The sequence below is a fragment of the Cottoperca gobio genome, chromosome 13 (assembly GCF_900634415.1).
Source record: "Cottoperca gobio chromosome 13, fCotGob3.1, whole genome shotgun sequence".
In the NCBI taxonomy this organism is placed as follows: domain Eukaryota; kingdom Metazoa; phylum Chordata; class Actinopteri; order Perciformes; family Bovichtidae; genus Cottoperca; species Cottoperca gobio.
In genome coordinates this window covers 20,423,074-20,443,605 of record NC_041367.1, presented here as the reverse complement: position 1 = coordinate 20,443,605, position 20,532 = coordinate 20,423,074, and the positions used below count along the sequence as shown (strand labels likewise).

Sequence of the window (20,532 nt, the reverse complement as noted above, 5' to 3'; positions counted from 1 at the left end):
CACCATTGAACATCCATGAAATGTATGTGAATAAGATGAATGAACCTTTAATAGTTCACCCTCTTACACCTTCCCCCCTCAGTTTCTATAAATGGCTCTTGTTATATTTTGCTTCGTATGCTATGTTGGATTTTTATGCCAAATAAAAACGCTTCTTCACAATAAAAAGCTATTAACATCACATTGTTCTTATCAACATGAAGCTGAAGATATTTCAGTTTGTAAACTTAAAATCCACATCAGAATGACTCAGCAACCACAACGTGGCTGCTGTTGACGACATACAGCAGTCAACACTTGCAGAGGTTCGACTCAATCAAAATAAGCGTAATTGTTTCCATGTACGGTAAGACGCATCTCTGCAGTTCAGATTTGACAGGTTAAACAGGCTAAACAGGTTCAACCCCCTCCACACCCAGGGGCTGAGCTCAGACACGGGACCACACGGCTGGTTTTCCGCACTGCTCTGTTGTTCTGCTGCCTTGTTAGGGAGGAAGAGGACAGGAAATCCTTTGCGTTTGTCCCGAAGCTCATTTGAACGCTGCAATGTTTGGTTTGGTGAGTCACCTGCCAGCAGTGAGGTTATTACCAAATACAGTCATAAACTATGATAAGCATCATATGACTAACATCTTTCCCCTTCAGACTCTGATACTGACTGGCACTCTGATTTATTGCATTACAACCGAGATTCTCAACAACTTTGATTTAATGACTTAAACCCAAATTTCTCCTTTAGATTTAAGGCCACCATATATAAATTAAACATGTTTTAAACACATTTCTTTGTAATCCTTCTTGACATGTCTGAAAATATAAAAATGTAAAGTTTTTGCATATCTGCACATTAGTCAGCATTAGTTACTGATGCCCATGACACAAGGGTGCGTGGGGTTAGAGGTTCATGATTATTTTACTGAGTAAAACACATTTTGACTTTGATTTTCAGAGAAAAGAGAAACATTATTGCTGAAGTCCCAGCTTTGTTTTCCAATTTAGATTGAATTTCCCAAGCAGCACATGAATGCAGAATAATAATTAAGGCCAGACTCATTTTACTAAACAATGTTTTATTAGCAAATGTAAAAAAGAAAAATATCACTGTGTACTTGAGACCAAATGCCAAAAGATGGAACAACAGACTAATGTTATGACTGGTGGAGCAATAACCGATATAAATAATCTCACGGAACAAAGTCAGGAACGTTTGCTGGTCTTGAATTTGTGTCTAAAACTGTTTAGTTTGGTCCAAAGTAGTCGACCATGCCGTTGCCTTTACGCCCATCGAAGAAGAAGAAGTTCCTGTGTGGAGGGTCTCTTTGGGAGAGAGCCTGAAGGGAAAGACACACAAAGAGAAAACAAAGGACATTAAGGTCATATTGTGACAGTAGCACTGCTGGAACATCAGCTGAACATACTATGAACTAACAGATCACAGTTTGAACCTCTTCATCGTAACACTGAGTAGACTGCAGAGGGCCAAAGAAAAACAGACTCAATATTTAGAGCCCAACTGCACCGTAGTGGTTCAATAATGATCGGAGGGTCATTTATGCTGTTCTGCACCGGAACACTAATCCAAGTTCAACAGTATTCTCTCCTCTCGTGCAACACTGACATCCACTAAAGGTTTGAATCATTTAATTCTTCTTCTTCTCTTGGGGCCAAAAGATTTCAAATGTAAATAATACATTTGGTGTTGGAATGATTCTGTTTTTATCTCTGTTAAAAGAGCCATTGTTGAAGGGAAGAATAAAAGCATCAATACAGCCGCTGATTCCAAGCGTTTGAACGGCGGTGTATATAATCAAATAATCAGAAGGGACCATTTTAATGCCAGTTTTCCAGCAGACCCACACAACCCCGTCGGTCACAACTTGAAGTTCAGTCCATAAGGTGAGCTTCTCTGTGTGTGAGTGAAATCCTTCAGATTCAACCGGCGAGACGTCAGTCGGCCAGTTGCAGTGGGTTTCATCATCCTCTTAGAGAGGGCAGGTCGGCCTTGTGCCAGTATAATGCAGTCACACGCACGCAGTCACACGCACGCAGTCACACACACACACACACACACACACACACACACACACACACACACACACACACACACACACACACACACACACACACACACACACACACACGCACACACACTCCTGTTAACCTCAGTCTGAGGTCAGCTTGAACACAGCTCAGAAAAAAAGGTTTCAGGTCAGTGAAATCTTATTCAGGTCATGCACTGAAGAAAGAGTGCATTCTCTCTCTATATATACACACACACACGCACTGAATAATGATACAGTTTTTATGTTCAACATGAATTTAAACGACCTAAGTTACCATGCTGAGTCTGTGAATCCCATCCGATGAAACTAATGAACTTATACATCAAAGTCTAATTTAAAGACTTTTCATTACGTTTCCAGTCCTTTTTGCTGAAATTCCACAAAAACAAAGTCACCAAATTCAATCAGGCACATTTCATGGTTAAACACAAGATAAGAGGATTTATGTGTTCCTCAAGATCTTGTCAATTCAAGAATTCATGGTGAAAGTATGTGGGAAGGGATGTTTGATCTTTCTGTCAGTGACTGGATTATCATGAAAATGTAATCAATGATGCATCTCATGATTCTAAAAACTGTATTGATTAGCCTGACGGGGTCAACACAAAACTGGGCTGTCTGTGCATCAAGCATGCAGGATGCACACATAATTATATTATGAGTGGACTTTGTGTTGAGTTCGTATTTATACTGTAAATATTTAAAAAATGTTTAATATATATAGTATAAAAAAAAAATACAGTATATATAAAAAGATATTTATAAAGAAATATATAAAAATACAAATAAAGTATATATATATATATATATATATATATATATATATATATATATATATATATATATATTAAAATAATATTGGCGAATAGAATCATTTACCCAAAATCCTACATGAGTCGGGCTCTGAACTGTATTCTGAGGGAATACTATGTGCAAACAGTGTTGATGTAACTGTTCCTACGGTACCAATTATGGTGTTATACGAGTTTATTATGTTGTGTAGCTCTAGGATTTCTGCCAGAGCGTCACACAGAGCCTTGTTGTGGTCAGTGAAAATCACTTCTCCACAGAGCAGAGACGCTGCCGTCTTTCTGAAGCTGACCCAGAAACCAGCTGAGTGGCCACCTGTCAGCTGACTGAGTCCCTCACACACCACACTGGCCATCATTTACTACAGCAGTGAATACCTTAAGATGCCAGAGTCAATAACGTTCAGATCGTTTGATGGAGTTATGACGCTCCTATACGATTGTACGCATTTACAGAAAAGCGTCCTAATGTTTACATGCTTACCTTGACAACTTCCTGTCCCAGAACTCCTCCCACGACAGCGCACACTGGAGACATCTCAGAGAAGCAGTAGCTGAGGACAAACATGGAAACATAGAAGGTGTGATGTTGCTGAAAAACTGATAATATTTAAAAGTAAAACATATCTCCGTCTGGAGCCCTGTCAGTAAGTCAGCTGATGTGTTGTAAACTGTGTGAAAGTTATTCAGTCTCAAAACACTGTGACACTGGTTGGGCCACAGATGTACTGCCTCTGTCCGATCTCCACAGTGTGGATGTGAGAGTGGAGTAAATAAACCCACACCTGCATTACTTAGCTTATGATGTTTTTAGGTGGGCTAAAATAAGTTTTGCTGCTGCCTCCGTCCACAGCAGTACATCACTTTGCTTCTGGGATGGTACGCCTGTCTGTTTCACCAAACTGGATGTATTGCACTGTAAGTTTTTATTTGTTTACTTAACAGATAAACTAACCCACCTTCCACAGGTGTCGCCCACCAAAGAAAATTAATGAACCACGAGGAACATATGTATATTTAAACATATGTTAGATTGGCGATGCGAGGGTCTAAGGACAGAGGATGTCGTAACCTGTACAGTCTGTAAAGCACACTGAGACAAATGTATAATTTGTGACATTGGGCTATACAAATACATTTGATTTGATTTGATTGGTATTGTGTGTGTCGTGGGAGGGTAAGTGTTGCTGAATCCTGCGGTCGACGTCAGCGCTTTGGTCACTTGAATTGCACACAAGCCTATATTTCCTATCTGAGCAAATGTTCCATTCAGTGTTGCTTCTGTAAAATGAATGTTAAAGACAAGTGATGACGTTTTATACCTGATGAAGTCATCATTCAGGAGGTCACTGCTCACTGCCAGGGCCTCCAGGACGTCATCACGGATCTGTCTCAGGAGCTGACTGTCCTCTGGGAAGGCCTGTGGGTCGGGGTCACGGCCTTTGTCGGTACGAAACTTCAACAGAACTGTGGAGCCGGAGGGAAGGGGGGGAGCAGGAGGCAGGAGGAACATAAACAGAAATAAACGGCAGTTGAGAGGCTGGAAAACAAGTTTACAACATTTTTCTAAAGCAATATGTTCCGCATAATCTATTGCACTTTTGCCATTTATAATTTCATCACGCTTTCAAGAGACTTCCACGGTGAATTATCATCTTATGGAAAGACAACATCTTATCTCTGAAACAGGATAAGATCTGTGTGCGGTTGCACCATCAACCATTTCATCCGATTAGGCCTACGTTTCCCCCCACATCAAATTAAGAGCGTGCACACACAGACTGCAAAGACACACACATACACCTACACATGTTTAGTCAGGAAATATTAGGGTGAGAAAAAACACCCCTCTTTCCTGTGTGTAAGAGTCTGCTGCAGGACTGATGAAAAATCAGAAGCATGCCCTTTTCTTTGGTTTATTTGGTCATGACAAATATTTCAAATAACCGATGTCTTCAACTGTGCCACACAGACATCAACACATCGCCCACATATTTCCTGTTCGTCCATTAACTTAAAAAAACCACATGTAGAAGTCAAATCCTCCCACAGCCATTTCCACACACACACACACACACACACACACACACACACACACACACACACACACGGCGATGACTCACTTTCACACCTCAGCTCTGCACTTTAATCAGTGAAACTTTTGTTAGTAAAAAGTTAAAGACACAAATGCCATCACACTCGGGTGTGTGCCAGGCAGGACATCAAACAGAATTTCAGAACCGAATATAATAATGTGCACATGGAAGGAACAACGATAGTATCTCTTAACCTACAGATGATGTAATGATATGTAGTAAGCCTTCAGATTAAAGTCGAGGGGAAATATTCCAGATGGCCCTTTACGTCAAAACCTGCACATGGGTTTTATGTCCTTTCTAAAATTAGACAAGATAAGATATTAAGTGAGAGATAATTCTGATAAGTTCTATAATAACTGCCACTTTTTTATATTATTTAAAAACTTTTCTCAACTCTTCAATCTCTCTCTTTCTCACACACACACACACACACACACACACACACACACACACACGACTGTTCCTAGTCAGACAGGACGCAGTTGTAACAGAGGAAGAGCCACTTCCTCATCGGTCGCCCAAAACAACAACCGCTGGCTCCAATTATAGAAACAGCGAAGGAATAATAACACGGCCTCTTGTCTCACATGCACTAAATAAAACAACAACACCTAGGTGTGTTTCCACTCAGAACTCTGCCTGAAGACAGGGCGAGGCCACAGTGGGTTTCAGTGGGGGTGTTATTAGACTGAAGGTCACAACGGCCTGCACGCACACGCATACACGTTCCCATCAGTGTTTATTATATGTGATGTTTCTGGATTCATATTACTGCTGCATTAATGTGTGTGTTGCATGTTGCTGCTGCATTAATGTGTGTGTTGCATGTTGCTGCTACATTAATGTGTGTGTTGCATGTTGCTGCTACATTTATGTGTGTGTTGCATGTTGCTGCTGCATTTATGTGTGTGTTGCATGTTGCTGCTGCATTAATGTGTGTGTTGCATGTTGCTGCTGCATTAATGTGTGTGTTGCATGTTGCTGCTGCATTAATGTGTGTGTTGCATGTTGCTGCTGCATTAATGTGTGTGTTGCATGTTACTGCTGCTGCATTAATGTGTGTGTTGCATGTTACTGCTGCATTCATGTGTGTGTTGCATGTTGCTGCTGTAGATGTTTAAGGTTGTGCTCATTTAAACTCCTTTATATCCTGTTGGTAGTTTAATCTACACAAAGCATCATATTCCATAAGATCATCATGTTTGTAGCGTCTCTGTCCTGTGAGAACACATGTCTCTGAAAAGTCAACTCTTCATGAGTTTCTCAGAAAAACATTTTACAGCTGATCCAGGAGACTTTTTAAATAGTTTTAGATTAAGAAGTAGGAGAATGAAGGATACATAAAGGAACATTTCATCCTTTAATTTATCACAAACATTCTAAATCAACACATCTGGAGATACATGGTTTTCACTGCACAGGACGGGAATGATAAATTGTAATCTGAAAAGTAACTAAAGCTGTCGGACAACTGTAGTGGAGTAGAAAGTTGCATTGAATGGAAATACTCAACAGATAAATGTCTCTCAGCCAGTCATTGTTGTTGAGATATTTCAATTAAATCAGCTTCAGGTGAGTCAGTCATGAAAGAGTTTTTGGCAATTCATAATCTTAATTGAACTAAAGAAAATAAAAATAAATAAAATCGACTGAAGAAATCTTTGTGGACTGAGAGAGGCCTCTCCTTCTGTCCTTATAGTGAACATATTGTGGTGTGTGCCATCAAGGGGTAAAGCCTGCAGCTTACAATATGCCTTCCAGGTCCTCAGATGTTCAGTCATCGGCAGACAGATGTTTTTAATACTTTCTCATCACCCGTCATATCCGATTTAAAATTGAGTACTTATAGAAGCGTTTTCATTCTCCCTCCAGTTAACAACTTCTTCAACATGTAATGACCTTATAACATGTAGTAGTTTTGTTTTGTTAGATGTACGTTTTGCAAAGAAATTAGTGAGGAATATTATACATTTGATAACACTTTAAAATAGGATGATATATACTCGCAGAACTAAAATAAAAGGTTGTATTTGTGACGTATGTATCCTTCCAAAGTTTAACTGAATTTCATTATTTACTACATTTATATTATATATTTTCATAAATGAAGTAAATAAATCAAATAAATCAATATATCTAATACCCATTCTCAGGTTATTTCCTGCTCTTCTATGCTTGTCGTCATGCGGTGTAGGTGTCAGGCTGTTCTCTCTTCTACGCTCAGTGCACATGACTGGCCATGGAGAGCCTGTGATGGAAACTAGCATGTCGTGTGTGGAGGGTGCAGGGCCAGGTGACGGGAGGGGTAATAACAACTCTTAAGAAAAGGTCATCAGACACCGTAAATAAACTGAAAAACAGGAAGGTGCATTTAAGATTTACTTAAAGGGTCAAAATGTTCCCAAACATTTCACAGATTGGATGTTATTATTCATGTGCAACTCAGCGTCTCAATATTATTATTATTCTTTTTCTTAAATCAGATTGTTGATTGAATTTGACAAAATGTGAATTTGTAAACTTTGTGAACATCTTCTGGCCAAGCTTCACATTCACCAGTCCGCCCTTCTCTCTAGAATGACATTTATTCAATGCAAATTATTTTCCGTACACGTGCAATGATAGTTCATCAGCTACATTAGAACCAGTGACTTTGCATGTTCATGGAATGTGTTTCAGTCTTGCTGCGGGTTCCAACGCATTTTCAGTTTCAAATTTCTATTCTTTTTTTAGAGCTTTCAGAATTCTTTGATCAATTCTCTGTACGGAAATTCAGCTTGTGTCCGGCCTCCTACGCAGAAATGTCAGAAGACGGCTTGTGCACTTTACCGCTCAACTGATAGTTGTGTTGAATAGATCACTTTTTACACAACATTTAAACTGATAACTAAACAATCTGTTGTTGTTTCTGACAAACAAACTAAGGCTTTTTGAATTCACAGAGAAACAGCTAATTTGCACATTTAGAACCTGTTACCACTAAAACTTGAGTACTTTTACTTTATAAAACGACACTTTTGGTACCTTGAAGCAGAAAGTAGTCCACTGGTGTTCGCTTCATCCCGGCTTTGGCCTTCTCGGTTGTCCAGTCGACCTCCAGAGCCTCCTTCAGAGTGCAGAAACTGGCCGTCTGATTGGTTAGAGAGTTTGAAGTAATGTCAACAGGAAGTGAATCTGAGGTGTATTCATTCATTCTTTGCTCATCTTTAGGATGAATACAAGTAATGTGTGGTGGTCTTTTGATTAGGGAATGTTTTTTATTTGTGTGGGTTCTATGTACACATCAGCATGCTGATACAAACTAGGAACAACAGAATACAGATACAGAAAGCGGTACACAAGAAAGATTGAATTTCTTTATGGAAATGTGAGAAGACAACCAGACCTCACAAATGATCAAAGTGTTCTTTTCATTTTGTGTAACAATTTGTTTCACTCCTCCCATCTTAACATTTCTTTGAAACAGCCTCCATTTAAAGGAAGTCATTGTATTCATCACACATATAGTTGTTCCTTTCAGCCAAATAGATGTAAATCACCTTTATGACAGTTCTTTAATTGTGTAAGCTGGAAAAATGCAAACATTTTTTCTTAATGATCTGGATGAAGATACCGTCGTTTACCTTTTTCACCATGGTGGTCTCGTTGGGGTCGACTTTGGCTTTCTTTGCCTCTGGCCCGTCGTTAGAAGTTCCAGTCGGTTTAACCCGTTTGGGTTTCTCCCTAAAAAGAGAAAAAGATCTTACTAATTGAGAAACACAACAGTTGGTATTACATTAGATATCAAGCTCACAAAAAGGTTCATTCTGTCCATTACACACACAAGCAACCTTTTCATTCATTCTGCAGCGTAATATAGTTTGACCCAAAGAGAATTCATCCTGCCAACAACAACAACAGTTCTACTTGTAAAATGCCACGAAACTGGTCTGAGATCATAATCCATCCATCCATCCATCCATCCATCCATCGCTTATATCCGGGATCGGGTCGCGGGGGCAGCAGCTCCAGTAAGGAACCCCAATCTTCCCTTCTCCGGGCCACATCCTCCAGCTCCGACTGGGGGATCCTGAGGCGTTCCCAGGCGAGTGAGGAGATATAATCTCTCCACCGAGTCCTGGGTCTTTCCCGGGGTCTCCTCCCAGCTGGACGTGCCTGGAACACCTCCCTAGGGAGGCGCCCAGGTGGCATCCTTACTAGATGCCCGAACCACCTCAACTGGCTCCTTTCAACGTAAAGGAGCAGCGGCTCTACTCCGAGTCTCTCACGGATGGCTGAGCTTCTCACCCTATCTCTAAGGGAGACGCCAGCCACCCGTTTGAGAAAACCCATTTCGGCCGCTTGTACCCGTGATCTCGTTCTTTCGGTCATGACCCAGCCTTCATGACCATAGGTGAGGGTAGGAACGAAGATCGACCGGTATATTGAGAGCTTTGCCTTCTGGCTCAGCTCTCTTTTCGTCACAACGGTGCGGTAAAGTGACTGTAGTACCGCCCCCGCTGCTCCGATTCTCCGGCCAATCTCTCGCTCCATTGTCCCCTCACTCGCGAACAAGACCCCGAGGTACTTGAACTCCTTCACTTGGGGTAATAGCTCATTCCCTACCCGGAGTAGGCAATCCACCGGTTTCCTGCTGAGAGCCATGGCCTCAGATTTGGAGGTGCTGATCCTCATCCCAACCGCTGCACACTCGGCTGCGAACCGATCCAGTGACTGTTGAAGGTCACAGACCGATGATGCCATAAGGACCACATCATCTGCAAAGAGCAGGGATGAGATCCTCAGGTCACCGAACTGCAACCCCTCTCCTCCACGACTACGCCTCGATATCCTATCCATGAAAATCACGAACAGGATTGGTGATAAAGCACAGCCCTGGCGGAGGCCAACATTCACGGGAAACGAGTCCGACTTACTGCCGAGTATCCGGACACAACTCTCACTTTGGGCGTACAGGGATTGGATGGCCCTCAAAAGTGACCCCCTCACCCCATACTCCCGCAGCACCTCCCACAGTATCACCCGGGGGACCCGGTCATACGCCTTCTCCAGATCCACAAAACACATGTAGACCGGATGGGCGTACTCCCAGGTCCCCTCCAGGATCCTTGCAAGAGTAAAGAGTTGGTCTTTTGTTCCATGACCAGGACGGAATCCGCATTGTTCCTCTTCAATCAGAGGTTCGACTACCGGCCGAACCCTCCTTTCCAGTACCTTGGAGTAGACTTTACCAGGGAGGCTGAGAAGTGTGATACCCCTGTAGTTGGCACACACTCTCTGGTCCCCCTTTTTAAATAGGGGAACCACCACCCCGGTCTGCCAACCCCTAGGCACTGTCCCAGACTTCCACGCAATGTTGACGAGGCGTGTCAACCAAGACAGCCCCTCAACACCCAAAGCCTTCAGCATTTCTGGACGGATCTCATCAACCCCTGCGGCTTTGCCACTGTGGAGTTGTTTGACTACCTCAGTGACTTCCATCAGGGAAATTGACGATGATCCCCCATCAGCTTCCAGCTCTGCCTCAACCATAGAGGGTGTGTTAGTCGGACTCAGATCAGATGATACGATTACGAAATCGATCATTGACCTTTGGCCTAGGGTACTCTGGTACCACGTGCACTTATGAGCATCCTTATGTTCGAACATGGTGTTTGTTATGGCCATTCCATGACTAGCACAGAAGTCCAACAATAAACGACCGTTCAGGGTTTAGATCAGGGAGGCCCTTCCTCCCAATCACGCCTCTCCAGGTGTCTCCATCGTTTCCCACGTGTGCGTTGAAGTCTCCCAGCAAGACTACGGAGTCCCCTACTGGAGCCCCCTGCAGGGCTCCATTCAGGGTCTCCAAGAAGGCCGAATACTCAGAACTGCGGTTTGGGGCATAGGCACAAACAACAGTCAGAGTTTTCCCCCCCCATAACCCGAAGGCGTAGGGAGGCGACCCTCTCGTCCACCGGGATAAACTCCAACGTAGCGGCGCTCAGCCGGGGGCTAGTGAGTATCCCCACACCGGCCCGACGCCTCACACCTTGGGCAACTCCGGAGAAGAATAGAGCCCAACCCCTATCCAGGAGTACGGTTCCAGAGCCAAGACTGTGCGTGGAGGTAAGCCCCACCAGATCCAACTGGTAGCGATCCACCTCCCGCACTAGTTCCGGCTCCTTCCCCCACAGAGAGGTGACGTTCCACGTCCCCAGAGCCAGCCTCTGCTGCCCGGGTCTGGTCCGTCGAGGTCCCTGACCATCACTGCCACCCGTGTGACAGCGCACCCGACCCCAGCGGTTTTTCCCATGAGTGGTGGGCCCACAGGATTGATGGATGGGAGGCACCACGTAGCTTCTTCGGGCTGTGCCCGACCGGGCTCCGTGGCAAACCCGGCCACATGAGATCATAATTCAAATTCCAAAATATTATCAATACCACCATGAAAGATTGGAATTAGTTTTTGAATTACACAGACATTTAACTAAACCATACTCAAATCAACACCACTTCTATAGGGCGTGGGGATATAAACATAGGCATTTACTAAAACTGTATCGAAAGCAACGTTTAAGTAATGTTGTTAGCATGGATGTGCACAACAGAATCAGAGCAGAGAGTAAAACTCTGCAGCGCTAACACTGCACCGTAGAGCTGAGCAATTTGTGAACCAACATGAATCTGAGGCGGAAAACAATCAAATGTGCTGTAGAAACGACAGCTACAGTACTACTGGTATTCTCTTTTGGCTTTTCCCTGCAGTGTGACTGACGCAGACCGCATCCTGTAACTATGAATAAAGTTAGTGGAGTTAAATTATTAAGGAGCACAGTGAATATTGTATTCCCCACGTCCCCGTCCAGTTAATCTTGTCTGAAAGGGGTTTAAGTCATGGGACCATGTCAGAAATATCATGATATTTTTGTCCATATCGCTCAGCTCTACTGCAGTGCTCTCCAGCATCTTATACCGCAGCATCTCCCGCATGTGGAGAATGTAACACCACTTACTCAACATAGTTGTGCTCCTGTCCGAGGTTGCTAAACATGTAACCATAGTAACCATAGACGTCCCCACAGAAGACCTTGATGTTGTGCTGAGAGCAGAGCCGGTCGACCCGCACCATCAGGTCTCTGGAGCAGCCTGTCAGACACACCTGAGGGAGGAAAAACACAAAGAGTTGCAGTTCTGAGTCAGAGAAGCTTCCTGCTGGTCAAATGTATTACCAGTAATGATGAACAGCAACTGAACCCTTATGCTGCAGGTACACCATCAAATGTCCATCCTTTTACAATCACTCATTTATACAGTAACAAACTCAGAACATGTATAAAAAATTAAAAAAACTTTAAAAAAACTTACATTTATTTATAGATAGTCTTTATTAATGCCGATAACCAAGATATATAAAATAAAAATGAAACATTGATGAAATGTTAATAACACACATATGATATTGTGTAAATAATCCAATATTATAGAATTTTAATTATATAGATTGTTGTAATATATATATATATATATATATATATATATATATATATATATATATAAATAAATGTGCAATAATCAATTGTAAACCAACCTAAAGGGGAAAGGACAGCCCAAGCAAACATTGGGGGAAAAGGCCGAATACCAGCATTCTGAGAGATGAAAAGTGTAAAGAGAGTCTCACAGTTCATACTCGTAAAAAGGAAGATTTATGGGGCCCTTTATATGATAGGGAGAAGAATAGCAGGCCCGGCCGGCCTGTCAAAGCAGAATATGCCAGCAGAGATACATATAGGGGACAGAACTGGCAGATTCCAGATAAAATTAAACTCTATTGTATCAGACTTCCAACTTCTCCAGTGATTTTCTTGTTCCTGACTGGAACTTTCGGTTTTGACCAAGTATTACTCTGAGACAGAATTCATTTTGATTGGTGAACAGTTTAAATAAGTTAAAGTGAATATTAGTGGTGGGGATCCAGTCTTCTTCAGAACCTGGCCACAATAAGATATTGTGATGATATTGGCCACGATAATCGTGTAGTAAAAATCTGATATTGTGACAGCTAAACGAGGATTTAATCCAAGAAGATTTTTTTTTTAAAGTAACGCAAATAGTGTTTGAGCGGCCCCATCCAAATAAAGCAAACAAGTGCCACATTTGTTGTAAACTAGGATTACCACCTTGCGGTTGTTCTTTGTCAACCCGTCAAGTTGCAGTTTACATCCATGTCGGTCCAAAATGTCATCAACTTCATCATTTTATCCAAATAGACATTTGTGAGAAATTGTCATAATTAGCTAATGAATTCTTGAGTTATGGCCAAAAACATGTTTTGTGAAGTCAGTTATTTTTACCACCAAAATCGAATCAGTTCGTTCTTGGGTCCAAGTGGACGTTTGTGCCTGAAACGTGTCACCCGAAAACATAAAGCCTCCAGCCTCGGCTATCGCGGAAGCATAAAAAGTAAAAAGGAAATTGTGCTCCACAAAGATCCCAGTTTATTTTGTTCCTACAAATATTTCACTGCTACACTGTATGTGCAGAGATGGACTTCTGCATGCACCCCTTCCTGTAAACAAGTCCTATTTACTGAAAGATTTGATTTGAGCTCCACCTTTACGCTCTAAAAATTCAAATGTATGAAACTGAACTCCCACTGTGTTAATCTGTCAGACACCTTCTCCTCCTCCACCACTCTGTTTGTGCTGTTGTTTGCTCATTTTCATTCATATTAACACAACACTAAAACTGCTTGCAATAACAGAAAATATCTAACGATATTGTTGTCTTGCTCTCGATCCCTAAGGGACAGACAGACATATTTTATTTGGCTTCAAAAACAAATCCATCAGTAACTTTCAGCCGCCTGCTTAATTCTTGAACAGTGGCTGATCTGCTGCCAAACTGACCGAGACACACCTACTGTAGCAGCCACAGCAGCATTTAGCGATAGTTCACCTCCCTAAGACCAAATAATAATAATAATAATAATAATAATAATAATAATAATAATACAATTATTGAACAATATAAAAATCTGAACCCGACAGCAGTTATCGGCTCGTCTGTGCAGCCCTGGTGGAGCAGAGGAGTTGAGCTTTTTACAGTTATCAGTTGTTCTTCTGCTGTACGTCATCCCTCAGTAAGTAGGCCTCTTATATAAACGCTGTGAACACTCCAACTGCTCCACTTTTTTCATCTTCCAACTGAGCCGCACAGATACATCCCTGGAACTAGATAAATGTGATGAGTGGTCGAGAGCAGAGGGAGAGAGACGCCCCTCCGTTTTCCATTTTTTATTTTATCTCAAGCTTTTTTAATTGTCCTGCCGTCTCGTCTCCGACCCTCTCATCCTCCCTCCCTCTGTCCAACTAACATCCATGTCATCTCGCTCTCACTTCACCATGTCCAACTACTATTTTCCTACGTCTTCCTCCCTCCCTCCCTCCCTCCTCCTCCTCCTCCTCCTCCTCCTCCTCCTCCTCCTCCTCCTCCTCCTAACCCTCACTTGGCACCCCCAGAGGGAGAAAGACTGCCGGCAATTCAGACACAACAGGAGGGGGACTAAGTCTCTGTCATTCTTCTGATGGTGTTCAAATACATGCAGTAGTGATACAACTTGAGATCCAGCCTGTGTGTATCGCTGCCTGTGGAAATTAATGCAACAATACATTCATCCATTGTGTGTGCAACAGTGTAGGAATCTTAGGCTTTCTTCCATGCTATACCACACAATGCAGCAGGATGTAAAAGACCTCATGGCTCATAGTTATTGCTTCATCTAATTGCTTCATCTAATTGCTTCATTTCTGATTCAGAGCCAACGTCCTAAAATACAGAGCAGCCAAAAAAAGATCTTTGTAGTTACTCAAATTTACCATCATAAATTACATTTAGTTCAATTTTATTAAGCTGCTGTAAGGTGCCCATATGTGTTTATCATTTCTCTTCCAGGTCTGTCTTTTCAGCAAAGTATCACATGAATGCAAAGCTTTTTATATTAGCCAACCAAAAAGCTCATTCTCCACCCACTGCTGTAAAGCCTACAGGACCATATAAGGTAAACGCAGACTTTCAAACAGCAACTGTCCTCATGATATAACAAAGAGGCTAACTATACCACAAACCAGTTCTAAGTAAGACAGTCGAATCAAGACAAAAATCTAACCATTACTATTCCCTGAAGAATACAATTCCGCTGGTGCCAACAGTGCAGCACTTTATAGAAATCATGCAGTTGTTTTGGTCCTACAGCCTGACGGAGCAGAACAAGGAGCGCTTCATGTACGATGTGGGCTACAAGAGTGGGCAGACGTGAGTGACACAAAACTGGGGGCTCATAATCGTTTAAAGCAGGGGTGGGGAACCTCTGGCCTCCGGGCCGTATACGGCCCGCGAGACCATTTGTCAGGGCCCCTGAACACAACACGAGCGGAACGTGTCATCACGTGGTCACGTCATGTCAAAAAACTTTTAAACGAGACGGTCATTGACATCAGTGAACGCAGCGAGGCGAGTGTAAAACAGAAAAAGCTGGATGCAGAATGTCGCACTTTCCAGGAGAAATAGACAAACGATTATTTCTTTGTGGAAGTAAAAGGCCAGTGTTCCTAGTTTGTGCGGATGTACTTGCGGTGATTAAAAATTATCTCGAGCATCATTACTGCACGAAACATGCTGAACTGGACGAGCCGAAAGGACGAGTGTGTTTGGATAAAGTCAACACTCTTCGGCGGAGTTTGGCCCAACAAGCAGCTCTGCAGAGAGTAACATAACAACATGGAGAGATAGAGAGGTAGACCACCACACCAAGAACAGGCTGTTCCACCACTGCTGTGCAATTATCACTGCCATGTGCAATATTTACTTTATTTGCCTATCAACCTCTTGGTACTTACCGTAATTTCCGGACTATAAGCCGCAACTTTTTCCCCATTTTTTGACCCTGCGGTTTATATAACGGTGCGGCTTATCTATGGATTTTTACAGCTAACAGCCACTAGGGGAATTCCTAAATCTATGGATTTTACAGGTTACAGTCCACCGGATGCCGGAAAAGAGAGTGTTAAAACATCCACGATCACCAACGGGTTCCGAAAGGCTGGAATGCTGCGTGATGAAGAGGAGGACGCCGCCACAGCTGAGGCCTTTCAGAGGCTGTTCGATTCCGACAGTGACGAAGAGGAGTTTGTTGGTTTTGAGAGCGACATCGAAAGAGAGAGGAGAGTGGCTAACGAAGCCACCCTGAGCCTGTTCGTTTCCGACACTGAAGATGAGGACTTTGGTGGTTTTAGTACGCAGGAAGAAGACGAAGATGAGGATTAATGAATCCCCTCTTTGCACGAACCCTTACATATGGTAATTAAATATTAAAAAACCTGCGGCTTATAGTCCAGTGTGGCTTATATATGTACACATCAGTCAATTTAGCTTCTGCGGCTTATATTCAGGTGCGTCTTATAGTCCGAAAATTACGGTATATTATTTTTTATTCTATTTAATTATGGTGTACTGCCTTTTTACTTCACATGTTCTTTTGCTGTGACAAGATACATTTCCCCGTTGTGGGATTAATAAAGGATTGTTGTTTTCTGATAAAACAGAAAGATACATGGATAAAAAAGTTGCTTTTTGCATAAAAGAAAAGTGAAATGAATGGGCTGTGTCTTAAAAACATTTTGCAGAGGTTATGAGTTCAATAATTAGTATGGTCCTCGAAGGATGTTGTAAAAAAGAAATGGTCCTTGATAGGAAAAAGGTTCCCCACCCCTGCTTTAAAGTATCCCAGGAGGAGGTACATCTCTAGCAAACATATGCTAACATTTTTCAACATCTGATATCAAGAAAAGCCAGAAATGCTGTACTAGTAAAAGGAATACTTCACCCAATAAATGATCATTTGTACATCAGTTTCTCACCTGTGTTACCTTGAATTATTTAAGAAAGCTTTGTTTTTCACACACGCCTCCACAGTGAATGAAGAATCAAAAAACGGAGTAAAGTCTTGATGAATTGAAGTAAATTGGCACCGGCTTTAACAACAGAAAAACTATATCAAAACATGCAGTTTACAAACTCGTGCAGTATAATCCAAGTCTCATGTATCCAGTCTGCTCACTACTTCTCAATCACATGCATTTTCAGTCTGGACTTGTACGGACGAGTACCATGCAGTGCAAGCATGACTGTTTATATGGAAGTGTAATAAACAGTAAGGTTTTAGCGAAAATGCATTTATTTGGGAAGTAGCAAGATTTTTCTGTTTTTCGATTCTTCGTTCGCTGCATGTGAGAACAAGTTAGTTTCTTTCAAGAATTGAAGGTAACACCGGGTGAGTCATTGAGATACAAATGGTCATTTTGGTAGAGAAGTTTTCCTTTAAATCAAATCATCCCGCTATCGCTCTAAAATATCCCATTTATTTGTTGACACTTGTTTAGATTTGAATAGAGCGGTCTTTCAGTTACCCAGTCTATGTTTACATTTCTTGAATAAACTTAAATTTCAACTCACCGCATCGAATTGCAGAAAGAAGTCATCTGGTTTGTCTTCGACTCTGTCTTGGTCTGCATGGACTTTCACCATTGGGTTGAGGTTCTGTCCTCGCTCCAAAGAGGCCTGGGCTCGATTCTGACCCTGAGCGGACACTGGAACCAGGAACTGAGCTCGACATGACTCCTCCGACACCTGGTGGACCGGGGACACAAACAGCAGGGTGAGGATTGTGCTGGATGCGATTTAGCAGGAGATAATGTACACTGGGTGGAAATGTATCTACACTGGAAATTCTGCGTTTCCATTATTTTACAAAATATATATTTTTAGATTAATCAATTACAGAACCACAGAGAGCAAAGACATGCATGTTGTAAATAATCCCTTTAAAAATGTGATATGAAGCCAGAAATAGATTGTGCAATGTTACCACAATAAAAAACAACATATAATATAATAATATAATATAATAAAAACTAGCTTGTTTCCTTACTCATTACGTTGACACAAGCACCATCTAGTGGACATGCAGTACACATGCAATTACTGCAAAGACGGAAGCTGCCACATTAGGCCATTTATTCCATTATTTATATAGGTTATAAATATATCACACAGATGTTTAGTTGATGCCAGAAAATAAAGATTTCTTCTGAAACCCAAGTCCACTCTGTAGGCGACAGTGATTTATAATGAGGACAGGGAAAAGAGCACTTTAGCATGTTTTTGTGTGTGTACTTTGTGAGCAAGTGTACCTGTTCATGGTCCAGCAGAGTGAGTCCTTTAACTCCAGCCAGGATTAAGTTCTTGGCCACTTCAGCCCCCAGACCACCTAAACCTGCCAGGAGCACACGGGACCCTCGTAATCTGTAAAAAACAACAACAAAAACAACAGACATGCAGACTGAATGTCATACTGATACAAATCGGAGGTGATTTTGTGATGTATAGGTTGTGTTTGTAATGAATTAGTTATTACACATTTGTTCTACCTGCAGGTCTCATTAAAAATAACTTTGCACTAGAGCTGTTTATATAAACGTGGAGAGACAAGTTCAGCAGCAACAACAAACAGGTATACTAAAAATAAACGACTATTACAATCAGCAAAATGATCAGAGTTTAAACAATCTTTGACTGAAATTAAACTTTTGTATTTGAGTATTTTTACAGTGTGGTATTAGTATTTTAACCTAAAAAGGAACAGTTTCAAGGCATTAGTACTTTAACCTAAAAGAAACATTTGGATTGTTCAATGCATGATTTGTATTCGTAGTAGAGTACTTTAACAGTGTGGTATTAACGTTAGTACTGTTGACGTCACTTAAGTAACGTTAAAGGATCTGATTCTGAATACTTCCTCCACCACTGACATTGCAAAGATCCCGACCTGAAAGTGGCAATATTCTCCGTGAGTAGTCCCTACACTGCCTACTAAAATAATCATTAAATCTTAAATCAAAGACTTTGTTCTAACGAGCAGAAGTGCATCAAGTCAAACCGGCCGCTGCAGCGTTTAGCCTGGCTCGCTAACTGAGCTAACTGACCTCTTCTGGGCATCCAGCCCCCACAAACGGATCTGGCGGTCGTACTGTGCCGCCTCCTCCTCGCTGATGACCGGGTCCTCCTTCTCGATCATATCGATCATTTCTGGACACTCTAAAGACGGGGATCACGGTGTATATGAGCTTTTTTTATGCAGCTACAGCTACAGATGTTAATGATTCAAATGCCGCGACAGTCGCGCTGAATGGGCGCTGGATGATGACGTCACTAGAACAAAACAATAGATGTGTTTTCTCGCATTTTTATATAATCCATTTTTGAACATTTGCTTTTTATTTCTCAATTTGTTTATGTAGTGAGGTGAATCCTAACAACCTAACACCCCTATTTTACATTAGACATTTCTGAGTGTTAGTTTAAAGGTTTATATTTATTTGTAAAACTAATTTCAATCTCTAACTCAAACGTCGACGTTGCTGGCTCGTAATTTATGCATCGGCAACTGAACTTTAAAAGCCTGAGTGTAAAGCTTTTGTTCTACTTTTTTTTGTTTTACTTTATCACATAGCCTAAGGTTTTTCTTTTATTGAAAGTATTGTTTAACATACAACAAAAAATAACATACATATGAACCCACACGAGAGGTTTACTTAACCAGGTATAATATTAAGGAGTTTGCATACATTGCATAAAATAATAGTTGTGTTTTTTAAAACAGGCTTTTAAATGTGAGATTATTTGAAAATAAATGCTTAGATCTATTTGTTTAAATGTAATAAGATGGAAAACATTTTTTTAGAATTGTATTTTATGAATGTGCAATTTGGCTAAAATAATCAGCAAATAAATGACATATTAATTGCTGGAGAAATTAGGATTGTTGAATATTAATAAAAAATCGTGGTCTTTTAGTAAAGTTTTCTTACCAAGAAATGTATTAAGATCCAACTGAAAATTAGCCCAAAATATTGTCAAATGTACACACTGAATAAACAAATATTCTAGCATTTCCACTCGCCTTTATAATTACAGAAGGAGCATTTGTCTTATTTATTACACAATTACAAATAAGGGAATTTCTTTTTTAAGATTTATGTAAGATTTTAAATAACTGTTTTTTTAAACATTTAAAATATAGAGTAAAAACAGCAATCCATGTTCTACGATCAAGAGCTCAGTCTGTGCACATTTAATAGGCATGTTCTTAAAATTGAGTGTCTGATGAATAAGTTGTTTAATTTTTTTTGTCAAAGATGGAAATGCCATCAACAGCAACCAGAACCACTGGAGGTGATGGTGGAGAAGAGGATGCTGCAAAATCAGTTTTTCATCATGGAACAAATGAGAATCTAAAATGTAAAAAAGTGCATATATATGTATACCTATCATTATACATATTTATTTACTACATTGCAGTTTACATTCAGTTTTTTCATTTGCAATTACAGTCTAAAGTATATTACTTCATTGTATATTTATTTATAAAATTTAATTTATTTAATTTAATTCATTTAAATTCAACCCTTAATTTAACTATCACGATTTGGATTCTAATTTTGCTTTTACTTGTATGATTTTCCT

General features: G+C 41.0%; 1 protein-coding gene across 1 annotated transcript; it reads right to left on the bottom strand.

The window, feature by feature from the left end:
- Nucleotides 1-1,053: 1,053 nt before the first annotated feature.
- On the bottom strand, nt 1,054-19,215 carry sae1 (SUMO1 activating enzyme subunit 1). Its single transcript, XM_029447196.1, has 9 exons — nt 18,993-19,215; nt 18,201-18,312; nt 17,464-17,637; nt 11,967-12,112; nt 8,595-8,694; nt 7,996-8,101; nt 4,195-4,339; nt 3,357-3,426; nt 1,054-1,331 (listed from the first exon to the last, which is right to left on the bottom strand). The coding sequence occupies exons 1-9, from the start codon at nt 19,091-19,093 to the stop codon at nt 1,239-1,241; spliced, it is 1,047 nt and encodes a 348-aa protein (XP_029303056.1). The 5' UTR covers nt 19,094-19,215; the 3' UTR covers nt 1,054-1,238.
- Nucleotides 19,216-20,532: the final 1,317 nt, after the last annotated feature.